We start from the raw sequence: 21,705 nt of genomic DNA on the forward strand, positions 1-21,705 counted from the left end.
TTTCAAAGGTGTGCATGAAAGTTGCATCAGGAGGAGTGAAGCAGCCAAGGCTTAGACCTTGGTACAGGTTCTTGTCTGGAATATTGTTCCAGTGTTTTATTGAATTTGGTGGGATGTTTCTGACTGCTGTCAAGCCCAGACTATGTGATTTGACTTTGACAAGGAGCCTGGGAGAAGAGTTTAATCCCAGAACCTGAAGGTGGAACTGCAACATTGCAACAACAGCAGGTTTGCGTGGGGAGCTGCAGATGGGAAAATGCTGTCAACAGCAGAGCTGCATGACTGGCACATTTGGAGTAGTCTGGTCCTTGCTGGACTGATCCTGTCTGCTGTAGCTGGACCTGCTGTGCTCCATGGGCACCATGGGGCTGCTCCCCTTGCAGAGAGCTCTGGCTGGGCTCCTGTGGCTCCCTGTGGAGCAGCTCTGAAATGCTGCTGCCAGTCTTCACTAGAAGAGAGCAGTGATGCTTCTGCTTTTTTGGTAAGTATTAGTTTAGTCATCTTTAATTCAAGGATTTGTAGCCTTCCAGTGGCAGGGCTGTGGAGCCTGACCACGCTGGATGTGTAATAATGTGGATTTAATAACCAAATGTAGGGCAAACTATTGTCTACTTGCTGTGGGTACCAAGCACACACTTCTTCATCTTATGTCCTGCACCAGAAAACCAAAAAATCTGCAGTTAAACAGTTCTGTTAAACATTTCTTCTCCATCCATCAGTCAGGGGCTGGGCTGGAATATGGGTAAGGATCTATTTGATGCTGGCACGCAGCTCAGGAGTAAATCTCTAAGAGCAGCTTAGGAGGGAGAGTGCCACCTACCAAGCCATCTGCTGAGAAAATTGTATTATCTGCAGTCTCATCCACTGCTGCTAGAAATCACTGTCACTCTCATTGCTGAAGAGTTTTGCTGCTAATATATCTATTTGTATTCTTTTTCTCCATCCCCTCAGAGTTAATTATTCCTCAGATTAATTTCATTCTAATGAATCATTCGGTATCACTGGCTTTATTTCATCTCTGAGATGCAATTAATATGTCAAAGTCATCTTTAACATGAAAAGTGCTGTCATTTTATCCATGACTTTTCTTTTGATTCACATATTCAGGTTTTTTTTTTTTTTTTTTCTGAGGACCTAAAATGTCCAGTGTGGAGTGAAAGAATTAAAGCTGTACAGTAGTAAAAATATGCATATGCAAAAAAAGCCTAAATTGGGAGGCAATGGCCCACTCTGTATTTTTGTGCTGACTTACTACTTTATGAGCCATTTCATAGAGTAGGCCCTTAGCAGTCAGCTAAGGTTTTTATATACGTGGACTAGAATATAAAATTCAGGGGTACATCCAGTCTCTACACTTGTCAGTGAAATGATCAGAAATGTTGAGGTTTTCCACATTTGTTGGTGTAGATTAGGTTTTAAGGAAAGAGTCTTGTTAGTTTGCTGTGGATTTCCTGGCACTGTTCTGCTGTGCTGCAGGGATGAGGCAGTTGGAGGATGCATTTTCCTTTCCTTAGAGCTCTCCTCTCAGCCATAATTTATTCTTATCATCCTCTGCAGTTTGGCTCTCTACCCACTCTGAAGGGGAGTGTTGGTAGGGCAGTAATCCCTCTCCTGCCCCGTATCTCTGGCAGATGGAAATGCCAGAAAGAAAAGGGGAGGATTTTTAGGTTTCCCTGCTTGAGTGATTTCCAGGGCGATAAAAAATCCAGTAAATGGCCTTTGGATTGGCAGAGCAGGTCGAGCTGCAAGAGGTCACTCCAAATATTCCTTGTGGAAAAATTTTCTTTCTCTAATCCTGTGGGAGTGAATGGGTGGAACTGGAAAAACCCCATAAAAAGTCACTGCATGAGCTCTGCAGATTAAATAACACAGTTATTGGCAGCATCACACTGAGTTTAAATTACCCACAGCTCCTGGGGCTGGGGACTGTGCAGGTGACAGCTTCTGCTTGGATCCCTGGCAGCAGGTTTGGTACTTCTCTGTCTTTCCTGTCTTCCTCACCTCTCCAAAAAGAGCCATTTTGTTGTAAAATCTGGGGGGGTTCCAGCTGAAACCTGCTCCAGGGACATGAGAGAGGGAGCACTGGGGAGGGAGGGAGGGAAAGGGGAGGAGAGCTTGAACAGGCTCTGAGAAGGAGGGGGCTGGGAGGGGAAAGATGGAACAACCAGAGGATGGTTTTCAGCACTCCGAAAGCCTGTGGGTGACACGAGGCTGCCTTTTGAGAGGCGGCTACCTGATCTTCTGCAGAGCAGAAATCCTTTCTGCAGGTTCCATCCGCTGTGGCCCAGGGCTGGAGTTGGGCTCTCCTGGCTGTGCTGATGCATCAGTGCCTGAGAGGGGAGATGCCAGGGGAGCAGCAGTGCCTGGTCCTGCCTCCTGAGCACTCTGCAGGCAGTGCATGAGCTCCAGGTCCCAGGGAGCAGTAGCATTGCACAGCAAATCCTTGCCGTTTATACCCTCCTGCACTACCCTCTGTGTCCAGCCTGAATGAGCCCCCTCAAACGAGTCATTTCAATTCAGACTTTCATACATGGTGCTTCTCTCTGGGCTTTTTTGGTTTTCCTTTTCCCTGCCAGTGCTCAAATTTCCTCACATGCTTCACCAGTGACCTGATGCCAAGGGATGCTTCGTGGCTGCCACTGGAAAAATAGTTCACAAGTCAACGTGTGCTGATGTGCTTTTTGAGCACTGATGTGCTTTTTGAGATCAGCCCTGCTGAATCTGCCAGGCACTGAGGGCCAGCTGCAGTGATTATAATCTACAGTCAAAAAACAGTGCCCATGCTCAAATACTGAATATTTAGGCCTGAATATTTGTTGTCTGCCTTTGGGGACTAGAAATCGTTTCTCTCACTGATCTGTTCTCCCTGCTGATGGATCTTTCTCATTCAGGAGTGAGACTTGAGATCCTTGCAGATGTTAGCAGTGGTTTTTTTTTCTGCTGCCACACTTTGCTCTGTGATTCTGTGCCACTACTGTGTTTTTCCTCGTGGAATGCACAACATTATATCAATTTAAACAATATGCTTCACTGATCTTTAGAAGACTTCAGAGCTGCTTGATTTCCAGGAACCCTTGACTTTTTCAAGAAGGTTACAATGAGGCTAAATTTTTCTCAGCTTATTAGTATAACCAGTTATTTACAAATCTGACAGCTCTTTTAGACATTATTTCTGAGAATATGTCTCCGCTGATTTCATGTTTAGTAAATCTCATGCTTGCAGACATGAAAAGTCCTCCCGAGGGTGATGTGAGTACAATTTGTATCCACATACTACAATATATTTTGTAAATTCAGCTAAGCTTTCTCCAGGTCTAGCGTGTGCACTGTTTAGGTTAAAGAATGTTCATCTCTGAATGCAAGATCTGGGCTTTGTTCAGCTTGGACTTGGTCTTCCAGTAACTAATTTCTGCTTGAATTAAGATGATTTGGATCAATGTGCTACTCAGTATTTGTATTTTTAAGTCTTCATATGGACTAAGTAGGGCCTTCTCCAACCAGCATGTCCTGGGAGGAGCAGCTGGGAATAGAGGCACAAAATCTTTCCTTTGCTGGCCATTGCTTTGATTCCAGCAGCAGTTGGTAGTGATTGAAAAACATTAAATAAAGTTAAGCAGCTGTTTTATGTGGGTACCCAGGGAGAATTTAACAAGCTCTGTGCTTTTTTCTGAATCTCCAGGAAACACCTGCACCATCATCTTGTGGCTGACAGTTTCAGGCAAGCCCAGAGCTGGACCAGAGCTGATTCTGCTCTTGTGGCAATCTGCTGCCTAATCCAAGCATTAAATTTACCTAAATAATAATGTGGGTTTAGTGCATTTCACTTTTGTTCCTCACCTGGGTATGACTGTTAAGTCATGAACGTTTTAAAAGCTCATAAATTAGCAGAAGTGACAAATGAGTACAGCAGGGTACCCTGGATGAACTGCTGGTGTTTGAAACTGCTGAAGGGGCTTTGCAGTCAGGGCTGAGCCAGACCTCACATTCATCCCTGGACTGGTCACACAAACTTAGGGGAGAGACAGGAGAGAGGCTCTGGCTTCGGAAACTGATGCTTGAATTGCCAAAAAGTAAAGGCTGTGAGAGTCTTACAAGCTGCTGTAAGTAGTGATCCAAAAGGCTTTCTTTAATGTCAGATACAAGTGAAACCCTCACTCATATCAGCAGCATTAGGTTCTACCAATGCTGAACCCAGCCTCTTCCCCAGGAAAGGCCACTCCCTGGTAAAAACGAACTGAAAAGAAGAGTTCACTGGATGAGCTGATAAGCAGATGCTTGAGAGCAGACTTTTCTCTCCTCAGCAATGTGTACCTCAGTATTTCTCCCCAATATGCCTCAAAAAATTTGCTTTTTGGGCGATAGCAAATTGTGATTTCTCCTGGAATAATCCAGGATAGCTATGGTTGAAAGTCATTTTAGGAGAGCCTCTAGAAGTTATTGCAAATAAAATCAAGTGTGCTCAGTGGCTTCTTCTGTAGGCAATGTTCCTCTCAGCCCAGAGTTTCTATGGAAAAACAGGAACGTGCTACCTTTGCAGCAAATACTTATCATGCACTAAACCTCTCTTGTGTGGACCTTTAAGAACAGGACACAATAGAAAAAAGATCTTGAAAATAGAAAAAGAAAACTCAGAGTGAGTTTCATTAGAGATCTCGATTACCAAGCAGCACAGGATTCATTTTCTTGTCTATTTTCACCCTCCTCTGGGGATGGATGATGATTAAAGGACAGGATAATAAGCAGGGGAGGGCGGGATGAGAACTTGGTGAGAAGCAGTTACAATTTATAAAAAAAAGAAAGAGAAGGGGAAAGGAAAACAAGTGTTTCATTTAACTAGTCAAGGTTAGCTTAGCACTGTCTGCTTTAAGTGACATTATGAGAAATAGATGGCTCAAAAGCAACTTCTCAAGTGCTGGGTCCCACAGAATTTATGTTGACAACTTATTAAGAGTATTTGTTCTTCTAGTACGTTTTTAAACCTCCCTGTGATGTCTTGTATATTTATTTTCTGATTTTTGGGGGTTAAGATTCCTGTGCAAAGGTTGCAAATCAGCATGTTCCTCTTTCCCTGCCTGTCGCAGCTAAGGTAAGCAAGAAAAGACCCTTTAGTAGAAAGAATGATTTGAGTAACAACCGTTCCAGTTTTGGTGCTCACTACCCAACGGGACGGGGGAGTTTACCAAGAGGTTTTGGAAGGAGCTGCGGGTCTGCTCGGACGGGCTTTCCCTGCCCTCGGGGGTGCCCCGCTCGGGGCTCCGGCGGTTCCGCAATGTTTGTCCCTCTCCGGAGCCCGCACGATCCAGTGGGGACGCGGAGCCTGTCCGCAGCTTTTCCTCGCTCCCTGCCCGCAGGGTGATGATGCCGGCCGCGGTGTCAGCCGCGGGGCCGGGCTGGGAGCGGTGTGGGACGCTGCCCCCCGTCCGTGCCCACCCCCGGCGGGGCCGCGGCCGCCCAGGAGAGGGAGCCCGGCGGCCGCGGCTGCGCCGGGAGCCGGGGGCTGCGCCAGGCGGGGGGCGGCGCACGGAGCGCTGCCCCGGCCGAGCCCCCAGCCCCGGCCGCTGCCCCGCCGCGCCGGGAGCGGCTCCCGAGCGTGCTCCGGGCGATCACCGCTCTCCCGCGTGGCGGTGCCTCGCCCCGCGGCCCCTCCCGAGCATCGCCCGTCGCGGAGGCGCGGGGCCGGTACTCACTGTCCGCAGCAGCGCACCGAGCGCGGCTCGCAGCTCGGGCAAAGTAATCCCGGCCGCGCTAAACTCCACGAGAGCCGCTCCCGGAGCCCCGCTCTGCCTCTCTCCCCGGCTGCTCGGGACCTTATTCCCCAGAAAGGCAGGAAAAGCTGCCCAGAAGAAGCGGCGCCCGACCGAAGATGTTAGAGGAGGCGAAGGGGGGTGGCTTTTTGCCCGCTGCGTGCCTCCATGCCTGTCATTCCCTTGTCTTAATCCTTTAGGAAGGAGTCGCCAGGCAGACAGAGCGTTCCTGGAGGGGCGATGCTGCCGAGCCCTGCCCCGGGCAGAAGGAAGCCGGGAGATGCGCGGCCCGGGGCGGGCAGCGGGAGAGTGTGAGGAGCTGCCTCCGCCTGCGCCTTTCCGAGAGGGAAAAAGCATGGTAAGAGCTGGACCCGATCCCTGGAGCGCAGCCCCGCTGAGCAGGAGGTGGGATTATTCCGGAGTAGTTATGGAGAGCTGTAACTTGGCAGCGGAGTGTTAAAGCGACTTGTTCCTGCTGGAAGAGGAACCCACTGCGGGCATCGCCGGCGTGGTGGCCGAGGGAAGATCACTCGGGTCCTTCTCCTCTCGCCTTTTTCTTCATTCGGCAAACGACCGAGGGAAAAACTGGTAATCGGCTCTTGCCAGTGTTGGGAATACCGTGCCTTTTGCCTGGGATGATTTGCCCTGATGTGCCGCCTCAACGGGATGTACAAAGTGCGTCTGGGACTGATCTGGCCAACAAAGTTTGCAGAGTGATTAGCAGGGGCCGTGGGATGGAGGGAGCTGGGCACACACCAGCAGGGTCCGTCACGCACGGTCCGACGGCACAGACCTGCTGCTCCCTTGAAAACTAACTCCTGGTGGTCCACTCTTACTTCTCCCCTGCCAATTTGCACTTTCAGGGAAAAAAGCCCACATACACGATGCGAAATAGTGTTCCTGTGTTGGTTTTGTATATAAGATTTGCTATGCAATTCCAAAATTAAAACAGGAGGAGAGACATCCCCGCATCCCAGAGCAAACAGGGAATCAGAGGTGAAAGGTAGGAGCCAGCATTTCTTGTTTAAGTCAAACTAAATAACCTGAGCTACTTCTTGCTGAAAACCTTTAAAACACACCTACTGTATGTTTATTTATTTTGTCTTGGAAATGTAAAACAGTTTGAAACAAAGCAAAGATTTGCTTTCTGATACTGCCAAGAAACAGAGAGAGAGCTGGTGCATTTTGTAACACGAATGTACCAGGGAGGAAGGATGGAGTGTTTCATTAGTGAGATATTTTGGGAACTAGAGAAAAGGCATCTTGTCTGATACGCTTCAGTAAATATGAAGGGCTGGTGCAGTGGACACTGGAAACACTCGATCAATAGTTTATTTAAGTGGGAATAGATGCAAGCATAGAAAGTGATTGCTTTGCTGTGTGTGGGGTGTGCTTGCAGAGGACGGCAGCAGAACATTTACAGGTGAGCTGTCTGAGGCTACTCCATGCCGGGGTGGTGCAGTGTGTTTCTGAAGGGATTGCTAGAAACCCCTGTTTGTAGGGTGGACTGTGTTTGTGCATTTTCAGATCCTGCTCACAGTGCTTTCGGGATGCTGTTCAGGATGATTCAAAGAGGGTGAGGTCTGTCTGGGGGAGAAGGGACTGTAGGAAAGGACCTTTGCTTGGTTTGGTGATGAGTAATTAGTGGCCGTCTGATCTCTCTGATCTCTGCAAGGAGAGGAGTTGATGTCGTCATGAAAATCATGATATGATTTTCCCTCAGGAGAAACTATGACTTGGAACGAGACCACTATGGACGGGGAAGGGTTGCTGGTGGAAAGGGACTCCTCTTCCTTTCGGATCCTCACAGGCTGCTTCCTCTCGCTCCTGATCCTCTCCACGCTGTTGGGAAACACGCTGGTCTGCGCAGCTGTCATTCGGTTTCGCCACCTCAGGTCCAAGGTGACCAACTTCTTTGTCATCTCCTTGGCCGTGTCAGATCTCTTAGTGGCAGTTTTGGTCATGCCTTGGAAAGCTGTGGCTGAGATCGCCGGTTTCTGGCCTTTTGGTTCATTTTGCAATATCTGGGTGGCCTTTGATATTATGTGCTCAACAGCCTCCATCTTAAACCTCTGTGTCATTAGTGTGGACAGATACTGGGCCATCTCCAGCCCGTTTAGGTACGAGAGGAAAATGACCCCCAAGGCAGCCTTCATCATGATCAGCGTGGCGTGGACTTTGTCCGTGTTGATCTCCTTCATCCCAGTGCAGCTGAACTGGCACAAGGCTGCAACCACGAGCTTTTTGGACTTCAATGCCACCTTAGAAGGTGTAAGCACGGACAACTGTGATTCTAGCCTAAACAGGATGTATGCCATCTCCTCTTCTCTAATTAGCTTCTACATCCCCGTGGCCATCATGATAGTGACCTACACCAGGATATACCGGATTGCTCAGAAGCAAATCCGGCGCATCTCGGCTCTGGAGAGAGCAGCAGTGCATGCCAAGAACTGCCAGAACCCAGGTGGCAACAGGAGCAGCATGGACTGCCAGCAGCCAGAGAGCAACTTCAAAATGTCCTTCAAGAGGGAAACAAAGGTGTTAAAGACCCTCTCGGTGATCATGGGGGTGTTTGTGTGCTGCTGGTTGCCATTTTTTGTGTTGAACTGCATGATTCCCTTCTGCGAGCCCACCCAGCCGTCCAAGGGAGCAGAGGCTTTCTGCATTAATTCCACCACCTTTGATGTTTTTATATGGTTTGGATGGGCCAATTCTTCCCTCAACCCCATCATTTATGCCTTCAATGCTGATTTCCGCAAGGCATTCTCCACCTTGCTGGGCTGCTACAGGCTCTGCCCCTTGTCTGGCAATGCCATCGAGACTGTCAGCATTAACAACAACGGGGCCGTGGTTTTTTCCAGCCAACACGAGCCCAAAGGGTCCAGCCCCAAAGAGTCTAATCTGGTTTATCTGATTCCACACTCCATTATCTGCCCGGAAGAAGAACCTCTAAAAAAGGAAGATGAGGAGGGTGAACTGTCAAAGACCTTGGAGAAAATGTCTCCAGCACTGTCGGGTATCTTGGATTATGAAGCTGATGTTTCTTTGGAAAAGATCAATCCCATTACACAGAATGGGCAGCATAAAACCTGAACAGTAAGGTTTAGTCAGCAAGACCTAATGGTGTATATTGTAATAACCTTTTTGGGGAAAAAAAAAGATATACAAGATATTTTGGTAAGAACCTAAGCTCTAAGGGAGAAAAATGCACATTTACACCAAGCCCAGAATTAATTTTCCTGGCATTCAGAGCAAATTTAACATTTCAAACATTTAAATAAACAGAAAAAGATACTGGAAATTGGTTATAAAAAAGGATGTTAAACTGTACTGTTCACACTGAGGAAAAATCTACAAATTTAGATACAGTGCAGTTACAAAGAAAATGTTGCTTCTTCTCTGTACAGAGAAACCAATTTCTAGCTAAAAGTGAGGCAAAAGATAAGTGTTGAGTATTTAAAGATTAATGTTTACTAGAAGTTAAAAGATTGCTTTGTCTTGTGACAGTGGGTGTTAACAGGTCCTAATTAATGACTGAGGGATTGTAAAGGTAGGTAGATGCCTTCTTAAAATTATTTCTGACAAATAATTGAGCCTTATAATGAGAATGGTTATTTTTAAAGCTTTGGGAGGTAATATGTTGATACTGGTTTTATTTATTTCTTGTTTTAAATTGATATTTTTCATATGTTATAAACAGATCTAGCTTTATTTATGTTATTTAAGATGTTTAAATAATGGGATATTTTTGGAGTGTCATAACTGCATTTTGACCAGTCAACCAGTCAGCACTTTATTACAAGCTCTGATAGTCTGGAGAGCTGGCAAGGGGAACGGAGGAATGTTACGGAGTTCAGCAAGAAATGAAGGAATCAAGAGAACTGATGCTGTATGGAGTTGGTTTGCTTGTGGGCTTTTTTTATCTTTAAGTGGGATTTCTTTCAAAAGATAGGACCAGAGTTGACTGAGTTGAGAATTATCTTCCCTTACAGAAATAAAAGAAATTGCTGCTATTTATTTTTAAAAAGATTCATGTTACAGAGACTTTGCCAGAATGTCAAGTTTGTGGATCTGTAAATACCTTAAATATGACTACAACCTTAAGAAGAATCCAGTTTGGGAAGGAAAGCTTCTTAGATAACAATTCTTAGTATAGAGTGTTTTGTATTTATGTAAGATAAACAGCTTTCTCAGACTTTTCTTATTTCAAGTCTTGGATATCTTTTCTGAACAAACACACTGGGTTATAACCTTGTTATCCTGCAGGACCACCTGGACCCTGCTGTCTGTCTGCTCCTCTGTCACAGTCAGATTTAAAACCTGAGGTCCCTGGTGCTTTACCCCGGGAGCTGGGAGGACATTGCAGTTTAGTGATTGCCATGTCAATACTCCAATCGATAAGGAATAGTGGCCTCATTACCATTTTGGATTAAAACATTTCTAAATACGGGTGGAACCGCAGCCTCCATCTCGAAATGCTCCTGTGAACTCCAAAAAAGTTGCCAATGTTTAATTTAAAAATCCTGCTACTTTTCCACTGTCCTTCCCTACTGCTTTCCCTCTGTAATGCCAGAAGCAATCAGTGAGCATTAGCAACAGGAACATTGGGTGTTAATATTCAGCAGCATTCAAAGGAGCCCATTTCTTTTCTAAATGGGAGAAAATACCCTTTGGAGCAACTTTTACATAACATATATCAAAACAAATGTGTTGTCAGAAAAAGAGAACTGAGAGGAGAAAAAAAATTAAAGTCTAACAAACTATATACATCCTGCATCAGGTCTGTGTATTTATGTATTGTGAATGTTTTCATAATTTTATTGCCTGTATGCTGCTTTCATACATATAATAAAATTATTTTGTGAACAGAAGGCCAAATAAAGCAATTTACATTGCATTTATTAAATACATGCTGGTTTTTGGCACTTGTATTGATTGTGTTAAAAGGAAGGGTGGTTCCTTTATTTTCCCATTTGCCCTTATTTGGGATCACACCCATGAGGCAGATGGGAATTTCTGTTAAAAGCAGAGAAAAACCTCCTTACTAGAGACCACTGAGCCCTTGCTCTAAACTAGGATTTGAAAGCAGTAAAAGCAATTTGGAAACAGCCACTCTCTGCTTTAAATGTGTAAAGCTCGACCTACTGGTGACTTTTATTTAAAAGATTATTTTTTTACCTTGGTGTAACAGTATAGTAAATTTGGTTTATAACATGTTTTTATTGTTTTTCTTCCGTTTCTTTTGTCTTTTTTTTTCCCTCCCAAGCTGTGGAGTACTTCTCAAAGCCTGATACAGCCCCACTGCTGGTGTGGTTTTGGAGCAAAATGAGCCATTTCAGCAGTGAGGTGATGATGGGTACAGCTGAGGATCCTTCTGCTCCTGCCAGCCCTTTGCTTTTGCCTCTGTCAGCAGATTCATTTTGAAATGAAGAAACAAATCTACACGGTCACCTCTGCCTCGAGCAACACCAGCATGACCAGTCCAGCAGCTGGGACTGGAGCTGGTGCAGGAGCTGTGGGAATGTCCAGGTCCCCCTCCCTAGCTGCTCCTGGGGCTCAGTGAAGCAGCAGGTCTGAGGCAAACAGGGCAACCTGGCTGCCTCCAGCCTGTCTGGGCTCCTTTGGGAAAATTTCCTAATGCCTGATTTTTTCTGGGGGTACCTTTTAGGAATGACTTCATTTCTTTAAAAGTACACAGGCCAAAGAGGAGGTTCTGTGATTTCTTTCTTATTCTCAAAACTCCCAGCAGTCTGATACAAAAGCAAAATACAAAATGTGATTTATGGAGATCGTGTAAAGCAAGGTGCTGTTTTTGCAGGGGTTCATAGGGGATGATTTGTATTCTGTAATAAATGTTTGCTCTGCTTGACCAGGAGCTGTCACAGAACCTCCCTGCTTGCAGAAGGATTTGAGTTTCAGGGGGCTCTGTGAAGTTGGTGAAGTGCTGCTGCTGTTGCTGGGAGTGTCCCCTAGGTGTGAGAGACTGTGGAGACCCTTGAATGACTTTATTTTATTGTTTTTTTCTCTCATTTGATTTAACTAATTTTTGCTTCTGGCTCCTTCTCCTTCCATTTATTTTAAAATAACATGAATTTGCCTTGATCCTCATTTACCAACACACCCCATTTACCCTTTGTTTTCCAGCCTTCCCAGCAAGTGCCTCTACCTGTCCTCTCTGCCTTTCCTCTCATTACTACCAGAGCCTTTCTGTTGCCTTATTTTTGCTTTATTTGCCTTAATTACCCCTTGCTTGGAAGAAAGTCCAAATTAAAATCCTTCCCCCCAGCACAGCCAAGAGTCCCCTTCCCACATCCTGCTCCCAGAAATGCCTCCCTTACCTGTTGCAGAGCCTGGACACCAGTGTCAGGGTGGCTAGCAGGGACAGCAGCAGGCACTGCTAACTGCTTCTCTATTTATGTGCTGAATTAATTGCTCAGAAGCTGCATTCATTACCTGCTCTGTGCCTGCTCCCTGTCTGCTCAAAACCAGTGGTCTGCTGGAACTACTGGTCACACCAATGTCAGGGGACACCCCAGGGGATGGAGGAGTGCCAGGCCCTCACTGGGCTCTGTGGAGCTGAGAGCAGGGAGTTTGATGAGGTTTGACTGATGAGGTTTGGCTGGAGTAGCCTGTGAGTAGCCTGGGAGGATTGCTGGCTGTTCCACCCTGGCAGGCAGCTGCTGCTCTGGAACTCATTTCTGAGAGTGTCTCCCCTGAGACAACTCTGGCCACTTTGGTGGAACACCTCCCCAGGAAAGTCTTTTCTCACCACGTGCTGCAGTGAGTGGCTGGGCAGTGGCAGAGCCACAGAGAAGCAGTGAAGTGCCAGGACACTGGGATGTCACTGCTCCCACCAGGATGGTCCCCACGTCTATTCTGGGGAAATCAGGCAATCTTCTCCCTGCCCTGCTCACACTTTTTCCCTGCCTTGCTTGTGCTTTTTTCCTGCCCTGCTCACATTTTTCTCCCTGCTTTGCTCACACTTTTCTCCCTGCCCTGCTCACAGTTTTTCCCTGCCTTGCTCACACTTTTTCCCTGCCCTGCTCACACTTTTCTCCCTGCTTTGCTCACACTTTTCTCCCTGCTCTGCTCACACTTTTCTCCCTGCCCTGCTCATGCTTTTCTTCGTGCCCTGCTCACACTTTTCTCCCTGCCTTACTCCCCTCCAGCAGTGTTTTCCCCCACAGAGTGAATGTCACAGTGTCCCTTTCCCATGGCAGGACATGAATGTAACTTTACTCAGATAAACCAAGGAGCCTTTTTTTCTCTTTTTGCTTCCTCGTGACTGAAGGTATTTTTCTGTTTGTGGATGGAAGAGGTTAATAATTCACCTGATGGCCTTGATGAAGGAGTTGTTGGCAACAAATGAGCAGCAATCACCAGATTAAATCTGAATATATTTCTCCTCTCATCAAGAATTTTGTGCTGATTTGAGTTTCTAACTTAACAAAGCGTGCAAAAGATAGAGGATGGATAAAGAAATGCTTTTGCTGAGGTAGAGGTATCATGACACAGTTACTGGGAGCCAATCCTGGATTTTTTTTCAAATCAAGAGCTTTCAGAAGCAGCGAGATCTGACTGAAATTTCAAAAACCTCCTATGATTAGTATCTTGAAAGGCAGATTATTCCAGCATTTGTTTTGGTTTCTAGTGTAATGACAGCAGAGTGTGTTCCTAGAGATGAACACGTGGCCTATGTGGCCACACAATGAATGTGACTTAGACAAGGAACACTGTGGTATTTATTTCATAGCTTTTAAAAGGTGGAAACACAAATCCAAGGTGTTCTTGCACTGGTCTGTGAACCAAGTGTTGGTCTCTAATCTTGGTTCAGGTGATGATCCTATCTTTGAGAGAGAATCTCGGGCTCCTGCCACACCCCAGATCTCAGAGTTGGGGTTGCATTGTGGCACCAGCTGTTCCCGAGGGATCTGCTGAGCCCTGTGCTGCCCCTGCCCAGCCACCACTGCCAGCACCCTTCTACAGAGGTGATTTTGGGGCTGAACGTGTAAATCGAGTGTATAATGGTTATATAACAGTTGTTTTCATGTTGGTTGTTGTTACAATCATGGTCAGAACCAAACAGCAAGTTTCTGCCATGCTTTGTTTGATTTGATTTCTAGGAAGAAGTTCTGGGCAATGACACAGGAGAGAGCTGCGGGCCCTGCTGTGCTGGTGGCCATTGCTTTTCTATCACAATTTCATTTCCCTTTTGGTCGTGGCAGGCTGTTCCTCTCTTTTTCAAGAGGGAAGTCCCCGTTGGCTTTTTGGTGAAGGAGTTTCTTCAGTGCCTGGTGAAGGATGGGAGGAGGTGCAAATCCTGGTAGCCACCACGGAGAGCTGCAGCCACACACTTGGACCCACCAAAATAATGTGATTTGTGCCAGTGGCCTGGCTTCAGTTCCTCTCTCTGTGTGGGGCTGGCTTCCCCCAGGATGGAAATGGGATCAAAGGAATACCCTGGGTCTGGTTCATTATCACCCTCTGGAGCTGCTGACATGGATGGTTTGGGGTTGAAGAGGCACAAAAGAGAAAGGGGCTGCAGGGTTGGCTGCAGGGGAGCGGGGCCGGGGTGGTGGCACTGGGCAAACCCTGTGCCCACGTGCCCTGCCACAACCCTGGGCATCCAGGGAGAGATGAGGGAAGAGCCCAGATCCGGGCCAGACCCAGGGACCAAACCAGGGACCAAAGCAGCTCCCAGTCCCTGCATCACACAGGAACAGCTCAGCAGGGAATGAGCTCAGGGCTGTGTGTGGCACAGCCTCCAAACCAGTTGCATTTTTTTCTGTTTGAATAGTTCCCACCAAACAGGAATAAAAGAGTTAGTGGGATATTTCAAATAATGAAAACAAAAACCCAACCCAAACTAGTTAATCAGAAAAAGTGTTGTTTGTATAAATAACTTTTTACATTTTCAAAATGATTTTATTTTTGATGTACTTAACTATAGAGTTTGCAGTGTGAGATTTTAGAACTCAGATCTCTGGTTTGAATATACTGACAAGCAACTTAAACACTAAAACAAAATGAAATAAGTTAACATGGCTTGCATTAAACAATTGGTTTGGTAAAAACCATTTCCTGCTCCCAACCCTTGATTTTCAGATAATAGAATTCCTATTAATGTCACGTTTTCCTAAGACAAGAGAATGTTTTTGAGATCTTGAAAGAAGTGAATGAGGGAAATATTTGCTTCCCAGATTTTCCTTCCACTGAAGCAAGCAGAGGAATCAAACATTTCCCTGACCTTTGCCACCATTGCAAAGTTTCTCTTAATTTCAGAGGGAATTCTGGGTTCAGACACCAGGCATTTCCCCCTGCTCCCATTTTATTTCTGTTAATAAAGGAATTCTCAGTGGTGCCAAGTTCTTAATGATTTGAATGCCTCTCTGTGTCAGTACCAATAATCTATTTGCATGTGCATGTTTATCCATCATCCTCAATTCAAGGATTCATGGAGCATGTGGAAGGGACAAATGGTGAAGTTAAATGAAATTTCTTTGTTTCAGAAGCAGGAGATGAACCAGGCCTGCATCACCTGCATTAAAAGGACAAACCTGTCAGGACTGACAGATCTTCCATGCCAGCACTTTGTGCCAGAGAGATGAAACATTTTAAAAAACTGTGAAAATACACTTTGAAATTGCATCCTAAAAGTGCTTTAAATAATAATAAAAAAAGATTTAATGATACTGTAATTTACTTTCTCACTCTCTTGTTTACTAAGCTTTTGTGGCAATTCCTGTAATGATTTCAGAATTATAAGTGGGACCATCCAGTTTCTTTCTCTTTGCTCTTCTGTGCTGGTATCAGAATTTGATGTGGATTTGTGTTTTCAGCTGAACAGACTCTGCTCCAGCAGCTCCCGCAGCCTCCTGGAACCCTGGATCCCACCAGGTCTCTTGGGATGTGGGACAAACAGTGAAAGGAACCCTCTGGAAACAGCTGGTTTTGAGCAGTGGGAAATTGCTTTTGAGGAAAAAAAAAAAAGAAAAAAAAAGGAAAAAAAGCATTTTCTGTTGGTATCTGTTGGTATTGTCATGTTTTTCTGGATTTGTCTGCAAACAGTTTGAGTTAATGTTTGCAAAAGCAAGATTATAGCTTAAAGAACAGCAGTATATTTGAAGTGAGAAAGATTATAATAGTTAAAATTTCAGAAAAAAAAATTAAATATCATCACGATCCTTATAAAGTAGAACATTTTCAATGCATTTTATGCATGTATGACAATCTTAAAAAAAAAAGGAACAATTTCTGATTAGAACAGAACTTCCAGTCATATTTCTTACTTGCTTGAGAGGATACAATACAGTGATAGGGAGCTTTGGGACGAGTTGTGGCATGAGTAAAAGCCTTTCTAGCAAAGAGTATAGGCAGTCACATTTAGACATTTAGTCATTTTGGTTGTGCTGTTTAGTTCCCCTCATAAAATATTGATTATATTTTAAAAAATTGATTAAATGAGAATGTGAAGGTAACTTTCATTATAATAAGTGTGATTAATTGGCCTTTTGCTGGGAGTCTCTGTGGACTTTTACCTCTGTAAGTGGCATTTTTGTACCCAGGCTGCAGCACAGGAATTCCTGCCCTTTGTGACTGTCTTGCTGCTTTTCAGCAGGAACAAATTCCTTCTTCCCCCTTCCCTGTCTCTAATGCATGTTCACTCCTTCAGCCTCTTTATCCTTTACTTATTGAGATAAAGTAAATTGTGGCAGTGTGATGTGAAGGTGATTTCAGCAGCGTGTTTGTAGCCCAGGCAGGCACGCTCTGACCCCTGGGACACCCCTGGCAATCCCAGCAGCATCCCAGGATCCTGCTTGTTGGGATACCTCCCAGCCACATCCCCAGGGGAATGCTGCTCATTTTGGGCTGGGACAGGGAGAGTCCCCTGAATGAATTCACTGAGGCATTCTCAAAAAAAAAAAGCCAAAAAATCGAGGCCAAAAAAAAGGCCAAAAACTGCTGCTCTCCAGTGCTTCCTGCCCTTCCCAGCTCAAAAACCACTTGCAGAAACTGTTTTTATTTTGCAGTATTTATCCAGCTCTGCTGTGCAAACACCCTCAATTCTGACATGTGGTTGAAGTAATGACCCGGCTGCACGATAAAAGCAAAGAGAATATAAAGTTATCAATCCTGACACCCAGGAAAAGAAAAGAACCCATCAGTGAAGGGCTGGATTCCCACCCCACTGATGGGATGTAAGGGAGGGAAAACACCACAAAACTGTGCTGAGTGTGAGTGAGGAGCCCCAGCAGGATCTCCCCCATGGCAGTACCCATCCATTCCCACTCCATGAAGGAAACACTTTGCACACCACGGGCTGCAATCAGTGGATTGCAGTTCAATATTTCCTTCGCTTCCCTTTTCAAAATGACTGGTGATTCCTCTCCCCGTCCATTTGCTGCCTGTGCTCAAAGTCAAATGTAGGAAAGAGTCACCAGTAAAAGCCTCTCGGGTTTACAGTTCAGCTGGAGGGGAAGCGTGGAGTATCTGAGGAGAAAATACACTTTTCCCTAAAACCAAAGAGCTTCACTGCTGTTTTAGTTTATTGTTGAATTTTTTTATTCTATTACATTTTATAATGTGATTTTATTTTACTGCTTTTCATTGCTGACACAAAATCATTCCTGAATGCTAATTTTCTCTGTGTCTTATGTAATATTTTTAAGCTTACAAATACCTGTAGGTAATGAAGGCCAGCTCATTTTTTAGGGTGAGCAAAAACAATGCTCCTGAAACACTGCCCGGGGAAACCTGGAGTCACTGAGCTGAAGAGAAAGGTAATATTAGGAAGGAGGACCTTCCTCTCTGAGAAGCTGTTTCTGCCCTATGAAGTGAGGATTTCCCTTGCTTGGACTGAATATCTTGTTTTATTACAGAGCACTAATTTAATTTGCATTGTCTTGTAACACTGCTGCTTTTTTGTAGCAGCGAGTCCATGTTTAGTTGTATCCATAACTCAAGGGCACTAAATAGACTGTAATTGTTTCAGCTGAATTAATCAAAATGCTCCTTGTATTTTAGTTCCTTAAGGAAAATAAAAGGATGGCATGTAATGCTGCAGGGTAGTTCCTCAGGGTTTAATTTCCCTCTCAGGCACTTGTGGGTCAAAGCCTGCTCTGATGTGTGGGCACATCAGGTTGTTGCTGGTATAGACAGCTCATGGAAAAGCCAGATAGGAAGAGACACAAATAAATGGGCCTTGTGGTCACCACAGACAGGTCAGGGGATATCCACAGGGCCAAGGCTTGAGTGCTTCAGTGCTTCCTGTGGTTGTTAATCCAGCCAGCACCCCGTGAGGAGCTCGGATCAGGGAGCAGCGGGACCGCTCGTTCCTGCGGGCTCAGGGGGTGATGCCATTTCATACTTTAATTCCAGCTTGTTCCCATCTATCACATCTGTCTCAGTGGGAAGCTGAGATGGGAGGAACATCCACGAGGAGGTTTAAGTGTTGCTTTCAGAGAGTCATTATCATTTGTCAGTCTTGGAGGAGCCGCTGTTGTCACACAAGGCCTGGATTTGAGGGGCTGGGAGACCCTGAGTTCAGTTTGGTCTGAGGATCATCACAATACTCCCCAACTTACCCGCATTACAGCTGTCATGCTGTGCCCCTTGCTTCCTGCATGGACAAATAATGATGGGGGAATCGTTTTAAACTAAAAGAGAAGAGTTTTAGATTAGATGTTAGGAAAAAAGTCTTGCCTGTGAGGATGGGGAGGCCCTGGCACAGGTTACCCAGAGGAGTTGTGGCTGCTCCGGATCCCTGGAGGTGTCCAAGGCCAGGATAGACAGGGCTGGGAGCAATCTGGGATAGTGGAAAGTGTCCTTGCCCATGGCTCTGAGGTCCCTTAGAGATGAGCTTTGAGGTCCTTTAGAACCCAAACCAATCTGTGATATGTTGGCATGCCAAACAGCTTCTGCCTCCTCTGTTCCTCTCAGAAATCAGCCTCCCTCATGAAAAAAAAGAAAAAAAGAAGGGCTGCCTGCAGCAATCCTTCAACAGGCAGATTCTTGGGACAGGGTCAGCTAGTCCTGAATGCTCCCTTTTGAGGAGATGGAGCCATTCCCACCCAGCTGCTGTGTGAGGACTGAAGTGCGGGTGCTGCCAGATCAACCTCCCCCTGCTCCCTCCCATCAGGAGCTCCAGGAGCAGCTCCCATCCCTGGCAAGAAACCACTGCTGGGAGCTGCTGAGGGATGAACGAGCCTACCCGGGTGCATCTCGGCTGGGCAGAGATATTTAAAGGAGCGTGGTGATTTCAGGAGACAAATGTTGCAGATCCAATCCCTCTACAGCTGCCCTTGGGATGCTCAGCAATGCTGCCTCCCTCAGCACAGAGCCCTGATGGTGAGGGCACCCACAGCCCCTGCCCCAAAATCTGCCCAAACTTCCTCCCTGGTATCTCCCTGCCTGCAGCTACATGCTGGGATTTCAGTGGAAGCCTGGATTTTATTCATTTTGCAGCCAAAATTAGGCCAGCAATGCTGCCAAGAGGCACACTTCTTTTGGTTTGATACGTGGAGAATGCATTTTTAATGCTCTAAGTGCTGTTCTCTGCCACTGGACTCCCATGTGATGCAGAGCTGCAGTCAGAGCCATGCAGTAAAACAACATTTTCTTCCAAGCATGATGGAGAAAAAATACAGAAAATGTTTTTTCATTAAAAGTGAAAAATATTACTTCTAACTGGACAGCTTCTGAGCTTTCTCAGATCTCAGCTGCCAAATAATAATTCTGTCTTGTGAGGTCAAAACTGGAGTAAGAACAATTTTCTAATCAAAACCAATGTTCACCACTGCAGGAAAATTTGTGTGTCTAGACATGGCCACCAAGCTTTCAGTTAATATTGAGAAACATGATTTTATTTTCTTTCATTGGGGTCATGCTGAGAATTTCTCCTTAACTGGAGAAAAGACTTGTGATTAAATGTGCAAGCTTCAGAAATCTTCATTCTGAACTAGGCAAAAGAGTTTCAATACTGAAAACGACCCTCCAAAAATCCCAAACTTCCTCCCCACCAATGCAGAACTCGCTGTGAGGTGGAAACAAACATATTTGATTTGGGACATCTGTGATTCCTTTCAGCAATGGCTATGAAGGTGAGACATTTTCTGATTGATTTCCTGGTCACACCTCGAAAGGTCAATCATGAGCCAAGGAATTAATGAGTCACCTGAAACAGAGTCACATCAAATGAGGATGTTTGCTGGACAACAAGGAGATAAGCAAAATGTAAGCAGTGAAAGCATTCACTTTATTGTGCTTTTTGTTCTCCTCAGCCAGGAGCAGGAGGAGGGAGCAGTGCTACTGCCAGGACACAGCACACGGACATTCAAATGGACAATTCCAAACTCCAGTCTGTGGTGAGGGCTGGGAGCAGCTCTGCCCTGTGGGATGGGTGTGGAGAGCATCTGGTTAACCTGACTGTGTCATCTGGAGCTGGATTAGAAATGAGCTCAGGCAATCCCTGCTCTGCCCGGGGGAAAGAAACGGTGCCAGATGAGCAGCTACTTAATTCCTGGTGCATCCTAGAGCATACAGGAGGCAGGGGGCATGGTTATGAGGATCTGGACAACTGGTCTCTCTCTGGATTAATGCAAAAGATGTTTCAGGAGAGAAATGCAGAGGAATGAAGCCTCTTGAGCTCTGAGGAATCTCCCATTTTCACAGTCTGAGTTTATTGTGTTTTCCATGTGAAGGCACGGTTATATATCTGTGTTTGTTTGAGACAGGAGCCTCTGTCTTAGGGAAATTGTACATTTGAAATTCTCCCATCAAGCAAACTGCAATTGGCTTCTTCCCCTGTTTCCTGCTTAGGAGAACAAACATTCCCTCCTGTGGGGATGCATTACCAGGGAGGGGACTGCACACATGGGGAAGAAATGCTGGAGTCACTCGGGGACAAATGTTGATCTCTTCCTGCTGAGTAAACCCACAGTATTATCATTTACTCCCTGGGATTTGCATTAGATTTAGGAGATCACAGAATCCCCCTACTGATTAGCACTATGTGGTTGGGGTGAGACCCAGACCACCTTAAGGCTGTCTGATCTCTCCCTCAGAAGACCCTTTTTTCAGTCACTTTTCTCTTTTGCTGAGCCTCAGCCTTTGCAGAGAGATTTTTCTATGCTGGATCTGTGCCTCAGGCAGACCTACAAACTTTTAAAGTGTCAGTCACAGCAGTGAAATCAGTGCAGTGTAAGAGAACAGGAGAAAAGGAAAGTTGTGTCTCCCACATGAACATTTGGGGCTGTTGTGAGTGGAAGCTCGAAGGTTGCTGTGTTTTGGAGCGAGGGCAGACAGTTCTGCAGGTGGCTGGGTCTAGAGGCGCCTTCTGTTGGATTTTGCTGTTCCATCAGGGAAAAATACACCTGAACTTCAGGAATTTAGGTGTCCCTGAAACTAGCTCACCTCCTGTGTGCTTGGGACTGTGTGGGCACCTCACAAAAAACCCCACCACTCCACCAAGTGTGCTCCCTCTCCTTCCAGGCTTACCTCCACTGAAGTTTTGAGCTTCACCTAAGACAAAGTCTCCAATATTAAGCATTTACTATTAAATGAAAACAAAGAGGGAGAAGTTTCATTTGTGCTTTTTAGATCTTTAATAAAAGGATAGAGCAGAATGTGAGAAAGGGAAGATACTGCTGATCACTTGCTTCCATGTGCGTGTTTAATGAACAATTGTGCGCCCAAGGTGATTCCAGCCCTGTCATCCAGGAAAGGAGATCAGCAGAAGTCTTTCCTATTAAAGCTGGCACAGCTTGAGTGGAATTAAGCAACAGAAATAAAAAGGAAAATGGGAAGCTGGAGGTTAAACTCACATTGAGGCAAAAAGATGGGAAAGAGACACGGGGGATTTGGTGAATTTGCAAAAAAAGAAAAAGAGTCGTGTCCCACTCACAACGTGCTGCTGACAGCACAGACCAATGGTGGGGAGCTGCTGCTCCCACTTGTGATGCCC

General features: G+C 45.7%; 1 protein-coding gene across 3 annotated transcripts; it reads left to right on the forward strand.

Moving 5' to 3' along the window:
- Positions 1–1,844: 1,844 nt before the first annotated feature.
- On the forward strand, positions 1,845–10,652 carry DRD1 (dopamine receptor D1). 3 transcript variants are annotated; one of them, XM_068206117.1, is made up of 3 exons: positions 1,845–1,966; positions 5,945–6,747; positions 7,468–10,652. In XM_068206117.1, exon 3 carries the CDS (start codon positions 7,476–7,478, stop codon positions 8,835–8,837), a length of 1,362 nt encoding a protein of 453 aa, XP_068062218.1. In that variant the 5' UTR covers positions 1,845–1,966; positions 5,945–6,747; positions 7,468–7,475; the 3' UTR covers positions 8,838–10,652. The 3 variants fall into 3 exon arrangements, with proteins under 3 accessions (XP_068062218.1, XP_068062219.1, XP_068062217.1); XM_068206118.1 differs by lacking the exon at positions 1,845–1,966 and having other exon boundaries at positions 5,584–6,747; positions 7,420–10,652; XM_068206116.1 differs by lacking the exon at positions 1,845–1,966 and having other exon boundaries at positions 5,585–6,747.
- Positions 10,653–21,705: the final 11,053 nt, after the last annotated feature.

The sequence above is a fragment of the Anomalospiza imberbis genome, chromosome 15 (assembly GCF_031753505.1).
Source record: "Anomalospiza imberbis isolate Cuckoo-Finch-1a 21T00152 chromosome 15, ASM3175350v1, whole genome shotgun sequence".
NCBI lineage: Eukaryota > Metazoa > Chordata > Aves > Passeriformes > Viduidae > Anomalospiza > Anomalospiza imberbis.